The sequence below is a fragment of the Mus pahari genome, chromosome 9, assembly GCF_900095145.1.
Source record: "Mus pahari chromosome 9, PAHARI_EIJ_v1.1, whole genome shotgun sequence".
Taxonomy (NCBI): domain Eukaryota; kingdom Metazoa; phylum Chordata; class Mammalia; order Rodentia; family Muridae; genus Mus; species Mus pahari.
The window spans coordinates 64,031,073-64,054,996 of NC_034598.1; the positions used below are offsets into that span (position 1 = coordinate 64,031,073).

Here is a 23,924-nt window from a genome sequence, read left to right on the forward strand (position 1 = left end):
AAGTTGCTTGTGAAATATTTAGAGGGTTTTTTTTTTTTCATAGCAATAAGGTGGAAAGAGCTTATTTTATCTCAAAGGCCCAGGTTATAGTCTATCATGACAAGGAGTTCACAGCAGCAGGAACTTGACACATCTGTTCATATTATATCCAGGGTCAGAAAGAGCAAGGAACGTATGCATATTAGTGCTCAGATTTTTCTCTCTACGAATACACTCCAAGACCCTCTGCCTAGGAGAATTGTGCCACTCACAGTGGGCAGGTATTCCCACCTCAATTGACATATCAACATAATCCCCCAGACACATATTTATAGGCCCATCTCCAGATGATCATACACGAGTGCACACATACACACACCCATGTATGCACGTGCATGCACACACACGCACACACACACATGCATGCACACACGCATGCACCACACACTGATACACACCACCACCCATCTTATAACTAATCTAAATAAAAATATTTTTCATACTAATTAATAATCTGGCAACCTTAATACAAAACTTTAGTTTTCTTCATGAGTTCTGCTAAAGGATGAAATTGAATACAGTTCTCCTTAAAATTGTATTCGATTCAGAAGGAAGCAGTCACAAATTATCCTTACCTTAATATCTATTTAAAAGAGTAGCTGTGTAACTGCTATTTAGAAGTAAATTGGGGTATAAAAACATTATTATCATAATGCTATATATTAATTATTATATACTATATTGTATAATAGTCTATTATATATGAATATAATATATAATATATGAATATATAATAACCAGGAAAAACAAAAGATTTTAATTAATCAATTATTTCAGGAAAAAGACAAATAAGTATGTCGGCGTAAACTTTGCCTGCTGAACTGTAATGAACACTTTTTCTACACATACATCTGCCTCTCTATGGATAGCCACAGTTTTTCAATCTATACACCCCATGTCAGTGAGTACTTCCCAAACACGCAAAGGTAATTTGGAGAAGAGCTTAAATTTGAAATCAATATTCAGAAATTGCTGAGCCTGCCCTCTTCCCACAATATCAGTTATATTAAAATATTAATGTAAGTACATACTTTTCCTTGATGGTGCAGCCATCTGAATGCTTTCTCAAAATTACTTTCTCTGAATGACACATATTTTCTAAAAAGTTCATCTCTAAGAGCCCTTCCAGCTGCTGGGTAAGTGTGGCGCTCACATAAATGACACATAGTAAGTTCCCTGAGATAGACTCGTTGGATTTGTATTAGCTTTAACATCATCTACAAGTTCCAGGAAACTCGGTGCACTGTGTTGCAAGGGTGAAGAAAATTACATCCCACATCTAAACTAATTTCCCATGCCTCAGAAGCCTCATTCAAACAAGATGAAAGGAAAAGACAAGCCCAGCAAGGACTGCAACAGTTTCTCCTTCTAGACAATCTTCCTCCATCACAGAGGAAAACTTCTTACTCAGTCCTTTCAAGACAATCTGAGTTCCATGTAGCTGAACATAATGGTGCCTAAGAAGTAAAGCTTTGTTGCATAATTCCTAGCTAAAAGTCTGTGCATTTTGTGTTGTATTTTAATGGATAAATAATCATATATCGTCATGGGGTGTGTTGTGATATTTTGATATATGTTTACAATGTAGAAAGATAAATTCAGATTAGTCAACAATCTTAGCATTTCACATGCTTACTATTTATTTATTGTTTTTGAGACAGAATCTCATATATTCTAGAATGGTCTCACTATGTAGCAAAGGCTAATGGCATCCTGATCTTCCTAAGTTTACCATTCATTCATTCATTCATTCATTCATTCATTCATACTTTTATTTATTTATTTACATATTTACTTATTTATTTATTGTTTTTGAGACAGGGTCTCAAATATTCCAGGCTGGTCTCAAACTCATTATTTAGCAAAGGCTAATGACATTCAGATCCCACTCCCTCTACCTTCTCTGTGCTGGGACTACAGGCATGTACAATTCTGCCAGGTTACTTAATCATGTCTTGTTAAAATCAGCAATCTTAGATACAGAAGATATCACTTTTACTATAGTCACAATACTGTGATCACTAGAAACAGAAATTACTCTTGTCTAACCAAAACAGTTCATTCTATATTGTAAATTTGCTGTTTGCAATGTGGAGCTTGTGCTAAAAACCATATTTAGACTCTTTATATGGCTTTGGCTAAAGGTCCTTTGATGCAGATGTGGTTCCGATGCAACAACTGCTGTTCGATTATTCTCACATGCAATCTGATGGCATTGCTGTAATGCCTAGCCCATGTAAGACACAGGACTGGAAGCCAGGATCACAGAGTAAGAAACATGCACTGTGGCTATGCTCATGGGATTTCCCCACCCAGTGGAAAGAACATAAGCAAAGTGGCATTACGGTGTGCATTATATTAATATAAATATTATATTAATGGTATACTTGGTGTGCCGTGCAGATCTCAAAGGTACAAGTGCGTCAGCGTTAGAAGTTTCTATGAGATCATTTTAGGTACCAGAAGTGCAGAATGGCTGGATTTAGATCTACTAAGTGGAGAAAACAATTTTGGATGGCAGTAACAAAGCAGGTACTGAGATGTGAAATGTCACAATCAAGTTAAAATAATTTTAAGTAGTTCAGAAAATCTAGAAAAATATGAAGAATTCTCTGAATCTAGGAACCTGAGCTCAAGATGAATTTATTGTTTAGACGGCATGAATTATGGTCAAGAGTTCCAACTTGTCTGAAAGAGGTGGGATGTTGGGGAAGATTTTTATTCAGAAAGTCGTATATATATTTTAGAACATCACTCCAAGGCTTCGGGTATGTGGCTCAGTAGTAGACTGCTTATTTAACATATGTGCGATGTAGTCCCCCAAAATAGCAAAAAAAAAAAAAAAAGAGAAAAGTTACCCCCAAGAGCAATGTGTGTTGCCTTGTGTTAAGACAAGAAGAGACACAGTCGATGAGGAGCAACATACATAATTGATTATATGTGAGAAGTACTAAGTGTGCAAACAAGACCGTTGAGGATAAAGGAAGAAACGGATTCAGAAGTAACACATGATAGTATCTGAGATGGCGTGAACACTAGAAGGGTGAGAAAGATGTAGAATATCTCAAAGCTCAGCAATTGCATGGATATTTCTCACCAGCTTAAGTCATTAACTCACTGACTGGTGACCAGATGCACTGTTCATCTGACATGCAGCATTTATTGGTGAGTGTGTGTGTGTGTGTGTGTGTGTGTGTGTGTGTGTGTGTGTTACATATGTATGTAACATAGACATGTGAGTGTGCAGAGGGCACCCACACAGAGGCCAGAGGAAGATAAGTGTCATCTTTCTCTGGTTTTCTCCTTACTGTTATAGGACAAGGTCTCTCATTTTGGGCTAGGTTTTTTAGCCAGAGAGCTCTAGGAATTTTCCTATCTCTACCCTGTAATGCTGGGGTTATTATTATCCCATAATTCCTCCATCTTGTAAATATCCTTTCTACCAAAGTACAATCTGAAATCCCTAGATTATATCCCCATTTTCCTGAAAATTCTGTAATAAATGGACAAGAATAGAGACAGCATGATCAATACGCACTGTTCGATGAAGTTATTATGGTGAACTGGGAGAACGATTCCGTACCATCTCAAGCAAGTAACTGGCAAATACCTAGATAAGTATAAAATCTATTTGCTGCCCAATTCACGCAACAAAATTTATAACAGAAAACATTTTAAAGTTATTCAAAAGGCATTTCAGAATCTTAAAGACTACTGCAAATAGGAAACACCAGTTGTTAAGTGTTTGTGAATGTTTTAAAATTTCACTTCCTTCAGATGCTCGTCTACTAAACAGTATACTAAATAACTTTTTACTATGCCAAGATCTAAGAAGAATGTTGGCAATGAAGCTAATCAAAATTAGAATGATTTTCTGTATCAGCAACTCTAACATAAATGATTGATAGATAGATGATAGATACATAGATATAGATAATATATTGATGATAAATGATAGATAGATGATAGATGGTAGATAGATAGATAGATAGATAGATAGATAGATAGATAGATAGATAGATAGATAGATTATAAATACATAGATGATAGATGACAAATAGATATATAGATGATATATAATAGATGGATAGACAGACAGACAGTTACATTCCTTGCTGGTAAGTTTCTCATCTGGCTCCCTTCTTTTCATGTTCTTTTCCCTAGCATGTGACAATTAGCATTGATAAGATAGACAGGAAACTAACAATTTAAAGGTTACACATTCATAATCCCAACACTCAGTACATTCCATCCAGGGAAAAGTGAAGAATACAATTTAGAAAGAACGAGCATACAGCAGGAAGCCATTAAACACAGTATATGTAGAAGAAAATGTTCTCGTTGTTTATTATACCAAAAAGGGTTACTCAGAATGTCACATCTTTATTTTGTGATACAAAGGATGCTTTTACATTTTGTACAAAAATCATTGAATTATCTTTGAATTCTTCATTTAATAGTCTAAGGGGATATTTCTACACTCCAAGGCTCCTGCATTTTGTTCTTTACACATAAGAAACATTTTGTATGCAGATAATATGACAGTTAAAATAGAAAATACAATGTAATTCTCCCAGTGAACAAAGAGCAGTATATAATTTAAGACAAAAATAAATGACAATTCTCTTTAAAGAAACATTGAGGAGTAAACACCAACCATTCAAAATATGATGCATAGAAAACACCCATAATCATACTGAATTTAACGTTGCTTTTGCAGATAATTGAATATTTTCAAACAAGTTGCACTACTTCAGCCTTGGTCTGAATCCCATGTCATTAAATTGAGAATGGTAACAACTATATTCTAGAAAAAGGTTATAAGAAAACTGAGAGTGGACCGAAAATGATCACTATATACAAGCCCTCATATAGTTTACTAAAAACGTTACTTTTCTACTAAGACTAACTTTTTAACTACTTTTCTAAAAGAAGTATAAGGTGTATAAGGTATAAGGATAAGATAAGGACCATCTTATCTTTGTAGGATAAGATATATGATAAGAGTAAGAATTATAAGTATAATAAATAAGATATATAATAAGTATAAGATAAGAATGAGCAAAAAGAACTGCCTTTATATGCACATAGCATGCATGTGTGCTCAAAAACACACATTTATTTCCGAATTGGCCTTTGCTGACTCCACTTTGAAAACAAATTATAAAGAATCTTAGAAAATATATTACAAGCTTTTCATATTTTATATAAAATGCATATTATCTGTAAGATACTTGGTGCTGGCGAGAAGGTGCAGTTATTGAAAACTAAATTCCCCACGGAGTACATAAGATGTTGATAAAGTCTTCATCGCCTGCTACCCCTATACTTAGGCCTTCATAGTAATCTTCAAATTCACTGTATGAAACTTCGTCGTACTTGCTGCAGACACCTTTTAATGTCTCTAGGAAAGATGATTTGATTTCCTCCTCTGTTGAATGCCCTGCAGGAAGAGGACTGACTTGAAATATTTTCCCTAAAAGTTCATCAAAATGACAGGTGATGATAAAGGAATGCTTATCCGTCTTCTGAAATAATTTTGGTAATTTAAAATCATACCCTCAAACTTCCCTCCAATTTATTGAAACATTAACCAGAATTAATTTGTCTCATGACCAGCCTCTCCATTACTATCTCCCTCTTTTGTTCTTCCATTTATCTGTTACTGAGCTATTAGCACAGAACATAGAAAAAAAGAAAAGATTCATAATAGTAAAAAGATTCTAAGATGAAAGCTTCCGAAAATGGTCAAAAAAAATACCCAAAATGAAAATGTAAAAGTATATATTAACAAAGAAAAAAAAACAAAAATGGTAGTAATCTATGACCTTTAATATATATATATATATATATATATATATATATATATATATATATATAGTCAGAAGAAAGGACAGATGGCTAGCAATCAAGAATATTTGCTGCTCTTCCAGTGAATCTGAGTTTGGTCAACAGTGCCCACATTGCATGGCTCACAATGACCTGTAATTCCAACTCCAGGGGTTCTGACACCATCTTCTGGACTATATAAGTACCTACACCCAGACACACAGACATAAAGGCACATACACATATTAAAAATAAATTCAAGAAAAACCTGTTGCCATCATTTAAAAATATACACAGCAAATAGGAAGAAAGTGATGCTTTTATTAAAATAAAAAGGAGTTTGAATATAAAGAGACTGGATATTGAACTATGCAACAATAATGCTATATGATACTTGAGTTTGTTAATCAAAGCAAAATCTAATCAGCATCTAATGTATATGGAAACAAATTTTAATTAAAACATTTTTAATTAAGTTTATGCTTCAAATAACAAGACTCATATACCTTCTTAAAATCTCCCACCTAGAAAATACCCATCTCCCATCATCCATGGGAGATTTTCTTTCTTTGCTTTAATAGACCAGAAATTGTTACAAAATTAAATATTGGATTTCTATCATTACAAAAAACTGATTTCAGGATGTGCCACTTCTATTAAAGCCATTTTCATTTTTCCTAACAAATTACTTAAGAGAGAGAGAGAGAGACAGAGAGACAGAGAGACAGAGAGACAGAGAGAGACAGAGAGAGAGAGGCAGAGGCAGAGGCAGAGGCAGAGGCAGAGGCAGAGGGTCATCCTGATCTACACAAAATCCGTCTCAAAAATAAAGAGGGAGAAGAAGGAAGAAGAGAAGGAAGAGGAGAAGAAGGAACAAGGAGGAGGAGGAGGAGGAGGAGTCGACAATTTTTATCCTGGATATTGCTATGTAAACAGATTGCAATTTGTAATGAAACATAAAAATAGGGTTGTTATATTGAAAGTATCGCTAGATTCCCCCACCCCTCCACAGACACTCAATGCCATTTTATGTATAATTCCAATCTAGATAAAGACATAAATCTTCCTCAGTCCCCAAGGATGGGGCACCCTTCCAGAAGATACAGTAACTATGACTGGGACACTTAGAGAGGTTTTGCCAAATCTCTTTTACACTCCAATTCACCACTCATTCCAAACAAGAAACAAGAGTTCTATCTTCATTATAACTATCAGAGAAATCAATAAGTATAAACAACCGGACCTAAGAATTTTTAAATGAGAAAAGGGAGACGGCTCCCAAGCTATTGGCTCAAACAAAATTTATTTCCTTCCTTTCAGCCAATGCTTTTAGATTAGTCTAGTTCAGAGAAGGCACTTTTATTAACGAGCACAGTAGAAATCAAAAGCATTTGACATGTGACAGTTACCTGAGATCACACGTGGATGCTTCTTGGCGCAGTAACACTTTCTTATGTCTATAGCAGACACGATGCCGGTTTTGTTAAAATCCAGTTTCATGAAGGCCTGAAGAAAGACAGGGTTTCTCTCTGTGAAATTGTTAGAAGTGCGAAGCTATTTTGCAGTCAGTCATTTATGAACTCTGAACAAGACATTCTGAAGGAGTTATGCAGATGTTTAAGAAGGCATCATAGTCACAGAGGAAGATGGCTACAACAAACACTGGAAACCCTCCCTGCCAGCCGGCATTTCATTTGACTTGCACAAAGTGGTCGAGCCACACTGCCCTGGCCTGGCTTTGCTGGGAATTGATGAGTCAGGTCAAAGACCTTGGTAACTTTCAGCTCCGGGATTCATGACATTTGTAAATGACCAAAATGAAGAGCTGGAAACTTATTTGAAGTTTGTTTGTTTGTTTGTTTGTTTAGTTCAAAAAGTCAACCTGCAAACTCCAGATCACTAGACTCAATGAGCAGGTGAAACTGATTTCTTAATATGTAATACTTCCTTTTCAGTTCCTGTCTCACTTATTGTTCTTACAACTCAATACAACTCTGCCTATCAAAAAAAAAAAAAAAAAAAAAAAAAAAAACTAAGAAAGGAAGATACACAGACACACCAAGCTACCTGAAGCAGTAGCCTGAGCTTGCCAGGGGTCAAAACCAGAAGCATCTTTGTTTATCCAAAATATTTAACTCACAGAAGCATTGGCCCGCTCTAGATTCAATTGTGCCCCTCCATTCCTTTCCTGAATCCTTACTCTTAGAGACCCAGAGTAGGACTATATGTGGAGATGGGGTCCTTAAGGAAGTAATTAAGATGGAACGGAACCATTAGAGTGGGCCTCAGTCCGGGATGACTAGAGTCCTTTGACAAAGGACAGCACAATGCAGAGAGGGGCCGCCACAGGATAACAGTGGAGCAGCCACCTGCAGACCACAGAAAGCATCCTCTAAGGAAACCAGATACGCCCACCCTGCCTGGACCTCTAGTCTACAAACTATGAGAAAATAATTTGACAGGCCTGTCACTGGATGTAACTCTTTTTTCCCCCCACCCTTTTCTTCCATCCTTCTTTCCTTCCTTCCTTCCTTCCTTTCTTCCTTCCTTCCTTCCTTCCTTCCTTCCTTCCTTCCTTCCTTCCTTCCTCCTTTCCTTCATTCCTTTATTTATTTTTGTTTTATTTTGGTTCTTTATTCTAACTACAATGACTTATGCATAAGACACTAATACAACTTCTATTCTGCTACTCAAACTTAGTACCATGGGCATGTAAATAATAATAACAATTAAGTGCAAAATTGTAGATGAGTGAGACGTTTCCTTTACTTAAAGTTTTTATCGCATCTCTTGGTAAGTAAGGGTAAAGAGCTTTAGTTTGGGTTTTTGTTTGTGTGTTTGTTTGCACTTGAGACTGATGCCTGTTATGATTACCTATCCTACACCACACAGAATAGCTTTTTATAAATATGAGGTACATAAACCTATTTTCCTATTGTATTAAATACACACACAGAAGAAAAAACATACCACTCAAAAGTATACACATATATTAAAACTGAGTTAATCTATATTTTTATTTTTAAAAATTTAGAAATCTGTGTGTGTGTGTGTATGACATATGTGTATGAAGCTGTGATGTATATGCACATGTGTAGTGTGTACAACACAAACATTCAGGTGTCAATTCTCACATCCCACCTTGTCTAAAACAGGGTCTCTTTGTTGTTAGCTAATGCATAGCCAGGCTAGTGAGCTGAGACCTATGGGGAGTTTCTTATCTGTGCCTCTCAGCCTTCCATAAGAGCCCTGGGGTTACAGACATGTGCTACCAGGTCTGTATTTACATGGGACCTGAGAATCTGAGCTCGGGTCCTTACACTTGCACTAGAAACTCTTAACCCAGTGACCTATCTCTCCAGCCCCAGGACTCTAATTCCAACTTAATATGACCTCTGTCATGTTCACTTTAACACTTAGCATGTATATCAGCAAAAACACAGAAACACTTTCATCAGCATTATAAAATAATGCATTGGAGCACCAATAGTGTAGTAGTTGTGATGCTAAGAACAGAATCATCACCTCCAATGTGTGGGACAGCAAATGGGGCTTAGGGCTTTACACAACATTGTAGTTGGATACCTAGCAGTTTGCAGAAACAACAATCTATTAAGATAATTCAATTTGGATTTCAATATATATATGACATTTTGTTTTATTCTATGTAGACTTGAAGAAATACATAAGCTTGCTTATTTTAAGTCTTACTAAACCCAGTGTGCATCACAGCCAAAATGATATAACATGCTTCAACTGATGGCCCATTAAACGTGCTAAAGAATGAATCCAACACTAGAAAGAGTAATAGTTTGAGACCAGTTAGCAGTTACCTTGCGAACAAATGACTTCCTATATTCATTCATTTCACCAAAAATGGCACGTTTGAATTCCCCATAGTCAACCTTGTTCTCACTATGGCCATATCCTTGCAGAATTAGCCAGGAAGACTCAAAGTCCTAAAAAAAAAAAAAATCAGAAATTGCCATTACATCTTTAAATGATGTAAGTCACAACAAGATCAGATGCATATTTGAGTAGATCATCTGTGGCTCCAGACAAGGTAACCTACTGAGTATGAAAATTCATCGAATTACAGACAAATGAGTAAAAGGCATTTTGGAGTGAATGCCTAAGCTTGGGCCTTTTCTGAAGGAGTGATAGCTCACAGTGTATCCCTTTTGAAGGTATGCTGTTTGAGGGCAGAGAACTGCTGAGGGTCGAACCTAGGACCTCGCATATCGTGATCTCTGGGATGCAAGTTCAGCCGCTGACCTCCATCCCAAGGGTCTGATCATTTTTTTATTGATAAATAATGGTACATGTGGAGAGTATAACATGATATCTCAATGCACATTATGCTGTGGAAAGATCAAGTCAGACTAAATATCATCTCTGTCAAATATTTGACATTTTAGTAAGAATATTTAGTAATGTTTAGTAACAACAAAGTAGTAAGAATGTTTAAAACCTCTTTTAGCTATTTTTAAACACATATTTTTCATTATTCTTGACCATATTCACCAGGCTGTGCAGTAGATAAAACTCATCCTCTTATCCAAATGAAAATTTATGTCACTTGGTCAATCTCTCCATTTCTCTCTACACATTCTACCCCCACCATTTACCTCTCGGTGTCTTTATATAAAGTAATATGGTTGTTGTGCACCCGGTTTTGAACATTCCTCTGTTTTTAAATGTATTCCATCTGTGACAATTTCAAAATCTATTCAGGTTCTAAAACACCAGCCACACTGAGACCATTAATGGGGTTCCTTCTGGTCGTGGGAGTGCAGAAGGTTTGAATGACTTCCGAACTATTCCCAAATTTACACTAAAGAGGATGATACTAACTAAACACCTTATGTCCATTTGTTCACTGCCACTACCGTGGGCTTCTTGGGCAAAGGTGCTGTTTAAAACCCTTTTCTACTCGGTGTTCGTGATAACAAAAAAAAAAAAAAAAAAAATCACAGTATTCCTTTATTGAAGCTCAGAGAGATATATTCTCAATGCTTCTATCATGGTGTTGACTTTAAATGAGGCTGTAAATAAAACACCCAAGTTGGCAAGCAGATACTCAGGAATTAATCTTTTCCACTTCCTAACTTTTTCAAATAAAACTGTAATTAGAAAACTAAGATTCAACATACCCAGCCTCCCTATATAGTTATTTGTGTGTGTGTGTGTCAAAATGCCTCATACATTAGAAAGAAAAATGTGTCTATGTATAGTTGAGTTATAGCTGGGTCTGAGTTTCACTTTTACAAATCACGAGTCAAAACGAACAGGAGGCAGACATGTTCACTTAACTCGGAGAATAGCAGACATAAAAGGACTTCTGAAGGCTCAGAGGAAGAGTTTTCAAAAATTAAGTAGTGCAATTTAGTAACAAAAAAAAAAAAATATATATATATATATATATATATATATATATATATATATGTCTACATGTGATTCAGAATGGAAATCAATTCCATTGGANATATATATATATATATATATATATATATATATATATATGTCTACATGTGATTCAGAATGGAAATCAATTCCATTGGAATTTTTGCTTCATTGATAATATTTCTATGTAGACTTGGCTCTTTGCAGAGCATACCAGTTTTTATTTAAAATCAGAGAGAACAACTGTGATCTACAAATATGATCTACTTCACAGTGAGACCCAAGCTGGTGAAATCTTATTCTCACATCTCCCTGTATGCATGTATGGTTGCATAAGCATGTATATTGTATAGGTGATATAACAAGAAGCAAAATAAAAATATTAGTTAAAATACGTGAATGGCTGGATATGTAGTCAATGGTAAGATACTTACTTTGCATGTGTAAGACCCTAGGACCGATTCCAAAAATAAATAAATAAATAAATAAAGTTTATATAAAACAAAACATATGCGAAAGGGTGGAACTTAAATTCTTGCATTATCCTTCTTAGTAATTGTGATGGTTTGAATGGAAATGCCCCCCATAGGCTCATATGTTTGAATGCTTTGGTCCCGGCTGGTGGAACTGTTTGAGAAGGATTAGAAGGTGTGGCATTCTTGGAGGAGGTATGACCCTTGGGCTGGGCTTTGAGATTTCAAAAGACCATGCCATTCCTTGTTAGCTCTCACATTTTGTGTTATGATTGTCATGTCAACCTGTAGGATCGCTACTGTTCCAGTGACATGTCTGCCTGCCTGCCTGCTGCCATGCTCCAATCCATGACAGTCCTGGACTTTAGCCCTCTGGAGCACTAACAGCCTCCAGCTTAAACGCTTTCTTTTATAAATTGCCTTGGCCATGGAGTTTTGTCACACTAGAAAAGTAATTAAGGCAGAAATCTTAGAATAATTAGTCTTGTTCACTAGCTATAACCATTTCACAAACAAATACCAGAGGAATGTAGTACTTTCCCACACTCCACAGGACCAGGCTATGTGGACCCCAGCCCTTTATCAGTTACGATTTACTTCTCTGTTTAACAAAGATACACCACTGAATTCTAATTTCCTACTGTTGTTTTATTTTGTTTATTTATGAAAGAAAGATGGTTCCTGGTCTGTCTCACCAGACACACTGCAAGCTTCAACTTCATTGTCACAACATGCCAAAGGACAATTGTGTCCCAACAGTTTTAAGCCATGTCACACTGACACCGAATTTTACAATTGACAAAGCAAATTCCCATGTGATTTTTTTTTTTTATTAGAGCTACTATGCTACCCTAGACATAGCAACTGTCTCAGAACTGTTCAGGCAGGGCCTGTCAATAAGAAAAGACTGAACACTTGTGTAAGATCACACTGCTAAGTGGTTATGCTTTTATATGAACCAAAATTTCAGAAATGTACTACATCATGTGACAAGACAAAATTTTTTTTGTTGTTGTTCAGGAAAAGAGAAAAGTACAAAAGAATCCGCATCTGAATCATTTGTGTACCTTTAACCAACAAGCAAAACTTTCGAGTACAGTGTACAAGGCTTTGGGGCACCAAACTTAATCTCTCCCACTCTCCGGTCTAACTGCCCTAGCGATGTGCTATTGTGCCCGTGTTTGCCACGGCAGACTCAGTTCAAGACGCTAAATAAAGAGCGGGAACCAGAGCCACCTTGGTCCCCTGCTGGGTGGGACATTACATTTCACTTACAGACACAACCTGCGGTGAAGAAACTAAACTGGACATTGATATAGAAAGGATCGGAGTTCAGACAGCAAAGATCCTCTGTCAAGGAAAGCTGTGGCCCAAATGATAAGAAAAATCTAGAACACACAGATCCAATGCGAGATCATTCACATCAGAGTGAAGTAAGTCCCTGCGGCTTAGGGAAGGGCCACAGTTCATGCTGGAGCCTGCTTCTCCTTTCCAGGAAATGACCATTCTCTGAGCCATGCCCTCCCTCTTCTTGGGGAATCCACTGTCTGCTATTGTTCTTCTCTACCCTTGCCTGGCTAATTCTTCCTCATTATTCACAACCCAGCCTGATGCATCCTCCCCCAGGGTTCCTGCCAAGGTCTTAGATCTCCTTCCTGATAAAGTGGCTTGGAAGTGAGTACCACCACACAGGTTCCTAAAGCCTTCTTCTCTGTTTGATGCGTGTATTGACCATTTTCTTCCGTTTTGAAGATTCTGAGATGAAGAGTAGGTCTTCACAGAGTTTAACACATGCCTGGCTATTAAACACTTCAGAAACATATGATAAAGGGATAGATGTCAGCATTTTAAAAATAAATGGGACTTGTGGCCTCGTGGCATAACCCTGATAGCGGGGGGGGGGGACAGGGGGTGTAAAAAATAGGCTCTTAAAATTTCATTAGAAAAGTGAGCAAGGCCATGCAAGAATATACCCAGAGCAGAAAATGCTGTGTGGTACATACCTGTTCAGACACTTCCAAGTGAAAGGTTTTCAGAGCTCGCAGAAAATCTGCCTTTTCTAAAAGCCCATTCCCTTCCTTGTCCAAACCTTGGAAGTATTTTCCCAATCCAGTCAAAATACGAGCACCCTTCTTGTGCAGTTGCTCTTTCAGTTTATCTGTTTAGTAAAAAGAGACAGGGGAGCTAATTGCTTCTGTGCACCAAGCTTTCAAACTGCAGTTGTTTCTCTTCTGAGAAAATAAGTTGATAATAATGGAAAATAGGATGTGAATATTCAATGAACATAGGCGTTTGGCGGACAAAAGACTATGGAAAGGAGAATGTTTTTTATAACCACAATATCAGACACAACTGCATACTCATGATACACAAGAGCTACAGCACCACTGTGTGGTGGAAGTGTTGCATGTTACATACAGGGAAACAATGTTTCTCTTTATTCATAAGTAAGTAATCTAAGTGTTACGAATAAAATCTTAGTTTCTCTTGTTTAGATCATTTTATCTAACTGCCCCATATCTTTCTTTTTTTTTTAATTTACACTACTGAATTACAGAATAGATGCCTGACAAATCACATACCAAAAATATCAGTTTAAAAACCTTTAAGTAGTTTAAAAGTTTAAAGCTGGAACAAAATGTGTCAAATGGCATCTGGGTTTTGGCATACTAGTCCATACTTACATATTCATAGTAACTATTTTATCCAGAAAATTTTAGAGATCTCTGGCTCCTAAACACTCCTTCTAGCACATATAATGCTCTCTTTATCAAATTACAATGAATACATTAGAAAAGAAGAATACAATTGCCACGAGCTTCACTAGTGACAAAAACTGTGTTGGCGATGACAGAGCAGAGACAAAGACCTGCTAACAAGGGCGGTGCCAGTCTCAGCCAACCATCTAGGCAGCTGCTCGCTTCCTTAATGTCTAATCACAAATAATATCTCAAGACACATCAAAATTCTAGAAGTATATATTGACTTCTGTGATGATTTGTTTTATACCTTCCCCCTGCTCAATGATGGAATCCAATAATGGAATTGTATGTTACAGCTAGTATACTGCACTGGCTATAAGGCCAGGCCTTAGACAATTGTAAAGATGTTTCAGTGTCCTGAGTCTATCTGCATCTCCTCTGTTCCCTCTGGCTTCCCAGGGAAAGGTAATGAGACATTACTCTCACTGAGAGGTAGAAAAAGAGTTGCAAAGGATCTACACAAAGTTGCGTCTCTACTGAACAGCAGGATCTGCTCACAGAAGTCAGAGCACATTCAATAGAAAGTGAGCCGGAGGTACATCAGGCACTAAGACACTAGTCTCTTCAGGATATCATCTAGGCATAAAACAAGTATGTGGCGGATCCTGCCTATAATCCCAGACTCTGGAGGGGAAGGAAAGAGGATTGCCGTGAGTTTCAGGGCAGCCAGGTTTGCACAGTGAGTGGTGATCTACCTGAGTTTCAGTGTGAGCCCTTGTGTAAGTGTATATGTATATGTACACATCTATTTAGATGATATAGATATAGATAGATATAGATACAGACACATGTAGATATACATACAGATACACATATATGTGTATATATATATGTATGTATATATATACACACACCACATATATATACATATGCATATACATATATATCACGGCCCGTGGAGATGATGCGTCAATGGGGAAAGGTACCTGCCAATCCTGATGACCTGAGTTTGAGTTGTAGGAAAAAAACTGACTTCTGCAAGTTGTCATCTTACCTCGCTTGTATGATGTATCACACACACACACACATGTACTACACAAACAAATTAATATACTTTCAATTTTGCACTTTATTTAGCTTATAATTAAACTCATTTTTATCAAATATTTCTAAAATTATTGTTATAACTATACCCTTTTGTTTAGTACCATTAATAAAATCTTGAAAATACTTTAAGAACTATTTTATTATTTATGTATATATTTGGGTGTCAAGGTTTATTTTATTAATTATTTACATATGTGTGCATTTGTATAAGGGTAAATGCACACACGCTTATGGGTGCTCATAGAGCCCAAAAAAGGGCATCAGATCCCCTACAGGTGGAGTTACAGAGGATTGTGAGCTATGTGATGTGGGGGAACCAAACTAACATCCTCTGGAGGAGTGGCAGGCTCTCCTATTTGCTTAGTCATATCTCCGGCCCCCTAAAACATTTATTTTATATATATATATATGCACATGTATATATATATAAGTTCTAGTGGGATGAAGATATATAGATATATATAGTACCTATGTATATGTGCATATATATATATATATATATATATATATATNAAAATACACACACACACACACACACACACACAAAGATACCAAGAGACAAGCTTTATTGGCAACAGTCTCTATTAAGGAACAATGTGTGGATGTTTATGGAAAATAAATTCTATGTTTAAGAATCAGGTGATCGGATTTATAAGTGATTCATCATTCACATAAATGTCTCTGACAAATATATATATATATATATATATATATATATATATATGTTTCTATAAAGTATATTGTGTACTTTCTTAAAAGTTAAAAATTATAAATGAAGTCTATAAAATTTGGAAGTATCCCCAATACTGTTCTAAATGATGATGAGGAGACTTGTATGTGAGAGTGTAGAAGACACAGCATACCCTGAATGGCCTGTAGCACCAGCTGATCACGAGCCTCCAGACTGACTGCATCTTCTTCCCCTTGTTCCACAGAGGCCACTCTGCAAGTGAGAACAGACAGGCTAAACTGTGCTTCCCCACTCCGGACTCAACGATGCTCTCAACAGCTGTGGAGGCGTACAAGCTAGAGGGAGTCCCACCTCTGCCCATTGCTTTTGATTCCATGGAGAATTAAATCCAGAGTTATAAAAGCACTGCAATCTTTGAAGATATTAATTTTCATAACTGCTTTAATGTTTTTAAATATGTAACTATAACTGTCTATTTTAAAGCAGCTTTAGCTTGCAAAGTATAAACTGTAGATAGACTTTTAATACCTTGAAGATGCATTAATAAAGATTCTCAGAGCTAGATTATAGACTATGATCCCATATATATATACACAACATATCAATTATTACCATTTAAATAATAATTACTGTCAAGAAGCACTCAACAAGAATGTGCATTTCTATTATTTGAAATAGCCTTCAATGTAATTTTTTATTTCCAACATTATTGCTTCAATATATATATATATATATATATATATATATATACATATATATGTGTATATATGTGTAAATGAATGAATACTATCACCATAGGGATCTTGGCTTTTTGTGCTATAAAAGATATCATACCAACAATGTAGGAAACAGTTATGATGCTGGACTGATACCCTATCTTTTAAAGCCCCACTTTTGATAGCTTTTTAAAAACTAAAAGGACAAATTAATAAATTATCTTGATTATAAAATAGAACAATTTTAAAGGTTTAATTGCCATATCTGTTCCAAAACATGAAGTAAGTTTGATTATAATACAGGATATAATATAGATATACACAGCTATGATTTATAAACTATAAACCTTCTAAAGTGTGAAATGCTTTGTGATAGAAACTCCTTTTGAGATCCAAACTATGCTGTTATCACGTACTTTCAAAATGACATATGTGTTTGACTTACTTAAGAGAATTCAAAGCTACTCGATCAATATTTGTAATTCGAAGTCTAAGCAATGCATTTTCTTTTATGGTCTTTGGAAGGCTAGGTTGATCACAGCTCAAAAATGTCAAAGTTGCACCCTGAGGAAATTAACAGACAAAAAAAAAAATGTCTTAAAGCTAGAAAATATCCAAAAATAAAATACAACTCATTCTGATTGAAGAGATTTGGTTTTTATCGTAGTTGCCTTGGTATGTTCTAAATGTGGCCAAAATATAGTAGATTCGAAGAATATTTAAGGACTACATCCAACTGATACTATAGAAAAATGAACTAATCCTTCCCCCCCAAAAAAAAACCCAAACACAGTATACAATAGTCATGTGACTAAAAGAGAATCCATGTATTATTAGATAAGAACCACAGAAATGATGGCATGAGTTCCACTGAATGTATGGTGATCTCTGTGATGGTCAGTTTGGTCAACATGACATAATATGCAGAATTGCCTGGGAAAGGAGTCTCAGTGTGGAACTGTCTATACTAGGCTGACCTGTGAGCATGAGGGGGCATTATTTTCATTACATTGAGTTGGAAAGATCCATCCACTGTGGGTGGCATCATTCCCTAGACAGGGGATCCTTGGATGTCTAACAGTGGAGAAAGCATGTTGAGCCCTAGCATATGTGCAGTATTGGTTCATCATTCTCTGCTCTTGGCTGTAGATATGACATGACATGTTTCTTCAAGTTCCTGCCACCTTGAGTTTTATTTGATGGTGACTTGTAATCTGGAATCGCCAGCCAAATAAGCCTTTTCTCCCTCTTTTTTCATGGTATTTTATCACAGCAACAGAACAACAGGAAGAAGAAGCCCTAATACAATCCTCAAATTCAGGACAAGAGCTCTTGGTTCACAGAAAGATGATGCCTCAGAGACTAGGGAACCCCAGTAGATCAAGGTCTTTCGCCTCATCTTTTGATGATAGACATCACAAAACTACAAAACTGAATTTTAACCTAATTAGATCATCAAAGCATCTGTGACAAAATTTCTATCAAAAATTCTTAATCTGACCTTGAGAATTACTATTCTAATTTCAGAGTTGCTTCACATATGATAAATGTGACCAATATATGTAAAAACACAAACTCAATAAAAAACCAAAAAACAAAACCAAGAGACTTTGTTCTTCCTACAGAGCAGAAGGGAAGTGATTTCCTCTTCCTCCCTCTTGGAATAGTTTAGAAAATCAGTAACTGCAAAGTAGGCAGAGTCTCCTCCCTTTGAGATGGATATGGATTCTTTTCAAAATTAGGTATCTATTGTTAGCTTTGTGGCCAATGAGCCTTTTCCTGGAATGATAAACCAGCCTAGGAAATGTAAACACCAAGGAACATACAACACTCAAAATATGCTGTGTATACAACCCTGCTGAGGTAACCTTTCAGAATGTGCAGTGTAAACACAAAGTCTCCCACATGTGGGTGATGGCTCCCTTCCCCCTTCCTTCCTTCTTGCCTCTCTCTACTTCCCTCTCTCCATTTACGCCTCATCTCTACTTCCTTTCTTCCTCACTTTCCTGAGCTAAAGAAGGAAGTGACTTTCCACATTTGGTTCATCTGAGGACAGAGGGTCAGAGCAGATCAGCAACTACACCAAAGTGCAACAGCAGCCGCTCAGAAGTGGTATTGACTGTCACCTTCAATAGAAAGTAAGCCTGCTATCTTCAAATTGCACAAAAGGAGGCAGAGTTGACTTCCTCTAGACATCGAGAGTCAGATAGGAATGTCACAGGCATGGATTATCTAACCCAAGATTAAGATGTCTAGAGTTCCTCCTCCTTTACTGTATCCTGACTCCATCATCGCATCTCAGTGACTGCGTCTCCTGAAGACTTGTCCTCTAACTACCGTTGGAGCCATTGACGCTTGCTTCTCAAGACGCCATGAGTTCTCTCCTAGGTGAATATCCATCCAATCCATGCCTTATGAGCCTGCTCTTCAAACCGTTCTACACATTGAATTCCCAAAGATATTTCTAAAATACAAATCTGGTCATGCAGTCTCTCCACTCTACCCACATCCTCTCTTCTGTAGAATATTACACACTGCTCTCTGGTATTTAGTCGCTCAAGATATGGAGAATTGGGATTGATCAACCAATCACCATGCACACAAATAAATGTCTCTGATCAGGAAAATAAACTGGAGCAGTGGCCTCGCTCTACACCAGAGAAATGTACATAATCTGTCACATGGTATTAAGTGCAAGCGCACATCCGAATTTACATTATAGTGCCAGCATACACACGTACTTAAAACAGTATAATTCCAGTACACATACACAGTTACAGTATAGTGCTTGCACATGCACAAACACACACATACACACTTATAGTACAGTGCCACACACACACACACACACACACACACACATACACATTTACAGTATAGTACCACCAAACACACAAACTTACACTATAGTGCCAGAATACACACACAGTATAATTTCAGCATACATACATCCTAAAAGTATAGTGTCAGCACACATATAAACATAGAGAGAGATAGAGAGGGGGGAGAGTAATTGCCACACACACACAATTACAGTATAATTCCAGCATGCACACATCCTTACAATACAGTGCCAGCACACACACATGCACACACACACTTACAGTCCAATGCCAGCACACACACATGCACACAGACACTCACACACACTTACAGTATAGATGTCGCCAAGCTGATATTGCTTTCCTTTTCTTCGTCCACACTGATGGTAATAAATGTCTTTTTTAATAAAAGGGAGCACGCTTGACCTAGAAGTTAAGCAACACAACAAGAATGAAGGCATTCAGTCCCCCTTGGAAACAATCCCCTAGGGTTCTGGCAGTGTTTCAGAGCACACCTGTTTTTCCCAAACATTCGATATTCATACACGGTTAGGGACCGGTCATGGGTAAAGAAAAACCCAATCAGTTCTCTGCAGGCGTCGCGTCCATTTCTAGAAAAACAAAATGATGCCAATGATATTTAAACATGGTGATTTTTTTTAAGTAAGTAATAAACTAAGATCATAAATCTCAAGCGGCGATACTGTAACTCCCTTGGATGTGCGGCAGTGAATAAGGGTCGCTGCAGATTTGGGGGAAATGTGATATGGCTTGCAGAAATACCCACCTGAGTTAGATTTGGATAAAGAAAAAGCCGTAAGGTTAAAAGTGGGGAATGACAGCTCTGTCACAGCTTAGGTAGCTAATCGGCAGAGACTTAAGGTAAAGCAGAAGGCCTTTAAAAACCTCGGGCTTGCAAAGTTTACGAGATTGAGGTTAAGAAAAATTTAAAAGCCATCTTCTTTGTCATTGCCTTTATCGGTAATCTGTTAGCTCAAACTATTAAAACTAAATTAACCGTCTGACATAAGAATTAACTTCTAAATAGATAAGAAACTTCTATTAGTAATAGGCAAGTTTATCCAATCTTTTCAAAAGACTTTTAAAATCAATTGTTAAATACTCTTAGTTAAAATATTTGCACCACAGTGTCCTATTTTATACAACAGTAATAATCATTGCTTAAAACTAATATAACCCCAAAATTCACATTTTTTTGTATTCGTATGATTTGTCTAATCTTGACACTTCTATGAGAGAAAAGAATACATTATTATAATCACAGAAGTAAAAAATATTAATAAAGTGAGTTACCTTGTTAAGACCCTCCCTTCGAATTCTACTTTCTGAGAAAGGTCATTCTCTGTTAATGCGGAGTTGGTTCTTATCCTGTCAAAATACATCTTGTAAGTTATTGTTTTAGAACAATTGCACTTGATGAAAACAACAAATGCACCAAGGGGCTATGGCAGTATTTTGAAATGTCACAGATTAAAGATGAGAATTAAAATTCAGATTGTGAATATATAAAGACCCAAAAGACACACACAATCTCCACTACATCAGCCTGTCATGCCAGCACCTACAGGGACAAAGGACTGTAAAGGTGCATCGTGAACAGAGCACAGTAGCTTTGGTTAGGGCTGTTCCAGAAGACTTGCCTCCCCTCTCCTCGGCCCTCTCTTCTCCCTCCCCTCCCTTCTCCTTCTATTCCCTGTCCTTTTCTTTTCTATTATGCCCTTATTATAAAGTATTTGCTGGCCTGGCAAAAGTTGGGATTGCAGACCTGAGCCTGCACATCAGCTCAAATGCTGTGTCTCGCTCGGTTCTTTTGCCTTCCTCACAGCACAGCACTTAGTTTCTTCTTAGTGCTTGTGATGATGACCAACAAAAGCGCTTTTGCCAATAATCTCAACAGAAAAGATTCTTGTCCTTTGCGATGGGAGGATGGGCAGTGTTCCCTGCCTAGGAACATTAGAGGGATACAGTCTGGAGCTGCAGCATCATTGAGCCGTAGGACCAAAACCAACATATGCCTACTTCCAAGCAGCTGGTTACATGGGAAAATAAATCCTGACACATTGAGCCCTATCAATCTGGTTTTCCATTACAAGTAGCTGATGCTACTCCTTACTGAAACAATGGTGGGAAGGGGTGCTGGATGAACCAAGCGCCCTCTCTCTGCGTTTATTATGTATATACAAATATATGGATAGATAGATAGATAGATAGATAGATAGATAGATAGATAGATAGATAGATGAGTGTGTATCTTCATATAGATAGCACTGGTAACCTTCTGAAGACTCTTAGCCCTAGTAGTCTTTAAAATATAAAGCAGAACCCGAATGCACACACTCTGATACTCTCTGCTTAATGATATCCTTTGTCTTAAGAGATAAATCAGTGGTTTTATTATGACTGTTCATCCAGTTTTATGAAAACTGCAGGAATAATAAAATAGCAATGGTATAACTGTAAGCACAGCCACTGAGAACAGGTAAAGCTTTTCCCCTGTAATGTCGAGGTCCTGCAGAAAGGAAGCTGGAGATAGGAAACAAAAGCCTGCTAACTCAATAAGAGTTTGGGAACAGAGAGGAGCCACGGAGGCCCCATCCTCCCAGTTCAATGTGATTCACTGGTACTAATGCAGTCACTACATTCGCTACATTCCTCAGATGACTTTAAATGCTGGGGAAAGAACAGCAATACTACCTACCCACCATTTACTGAGGGCCTTGTAGACACTGGTTATTATGAATTCACTTCATTACGTGTGGGTGTGTTTAATGCTTGCAATAAAACTGAAGGAAGCAAGGTCATGGAAGACAAGGTAAGCAGCTGCTTGCTGCCATGTGAGCACATGACATGTCTGGAAGACAACCTTGCTCTAACCAGTGTATTTTCTCATTTCTCAGTGGTGAGCAATGCTGGGAGGAGGAGCTAGTTGTATCAAGGAGCCTGGCATCATTGGAAAGGGACCCAGGAAAAGGTAAATCCATATTTGGATTACGAAATGAAGAGAGCCACATTGAGTTCCAGACACCCAGTTAAGTGGTACAAACGATTCCCTGTGTAAGTCCGGAACCAGTCCAAAATGAAGAATTAAGAATACCAAAGGTGACTTCTGTCATTCACCAAGTTGGTGAGGAAGCATGGTTTAGGCACACAGCAATAATAGGGTAAGTGTTTGGCACTAGAGTTACACGGACTAATTGTTTTTCTTGTACTGAAGAGAAACCTGCAGAGCTCAGGACAAGGGTGAAATGTGTTCCTGCAAGAAGCTGCCTCCAGAGGAAAGAGATGAGAGGGTTACACTGCACACACCAATCTTGCTGCCAACTTACGAAGCAGAGATCCTTCCTTCTCCTTTGGAGAAAACAAAAGAGTGGGAAGCTGTCTCGTCCTCTCTCAACCACCAAGAAAGACGAAACCACCAGTTCTTCTAACAGCAGTTTATTCAGGAACCTTGAACAATCTTCATCATCACCCTCTTCATCTCCCCTGAGCCCCGGGATACAAGCCCTTTTATACTCTTATCCACTCCAGTCGTGGCAGGCCATGTCACCTCACCAGTGGCGCGGCCTCAGCCAAGCAGAAGAGCAGGAACATATCACCACCAAATGTGGACCTGTTTACCACAAGCTCCATAGCCAACAGGTGCCATCTTTTAAGGTGCGGCTTCGGGTAGCCCAGGGGAGGGGCTGTAGCCTCCTACAGGAAGCCATGCTTAAAAATCCTAATCAAGAAACCCCAAGGGATTTTTCTGAGCTGGATTGACTTTAAACAAGCAGCATGCATTTGTTATAAAGCAATACTATGACAGGTGCTAGAAACCAGAGAGATGAGACTGATAAGCAGGGTTCAAATTATCTGCACAGTTATGACAATTTGACATACAGTATAGGAAAATTCAAAATTCAGGGACATATTTACTTTCAAGTAGGCTCAGACTTATCAAAGGAAGATACGAAAGGCACTAACAGTGGAAGAAGAGATTGGTAAGTTGGTCAAACTTTGCATAAGGACATCTGGATGAACAATGCACAGATAAAAATTAATCACCATCATTAGACCCCAGTGAATTGCAAATTAAAATCACCAATACAGTAAGAGAAACGCAATTAAAAAATCATAGGCAA

At 37.4% G+C, this 23,924-nt stretch overlaps 1 protein-coding gene across 1 annotated transcript in view; it reads right to left on the reverse strand.

The window, feature by feature from the left end:
• Positions 1 to 4,364: 4,364 nt before the first annotated feature.
• Caps2 (calcyphosine 2) overlaps positions 4,365 to 23,924 on the reverse strand; it is a 41,765-nt gene continuing 22,205 nt past the window's right edge. Inside the window, exons 10-18 of the mRNA XM_021205637.2 lie at positions 21,097 to 21,171; positions 20,298 to 20,393; positions 20,115 to 20,208; positions 17,406 to 17,524; positions 16,417 to 16,496; positions 13,748 to 13,902; positions 9,702 to 9,827; positions 7,278 to 7,374; positions 4,365 to 5,482 (exon numbers count right to left, since the gene is read on the reverse strand). Of these exons, the coding sequence (XP_021061296.1) occupies positions 5,307 to 5,482; positions 7,278 to 7,374; positions 9,702 to 9,827; positions 13,748 to 13,902; positions 16,417 to 16,496; positions 17,406 to 17,524; positions 20,115 to 20,208; positions 20,298 to 20,393; positions 21,097 to 21,171 (1,018 nt within the window). The 3' untranslated portion in view covers positions 4,365 to 5,306. The remainder of the gene's footprint in view (positions 5,483 to 7,277; positions 7,375 to 9,701; positions 9,828 to 13,747; positions 13,903 to 16,416; positions 16,497 to 17,405; positions 17,525 to 20,114; positions 20,209 to 20,297; positions 20,394 to 21,096; positions 21,172 to 23,924) is intronic.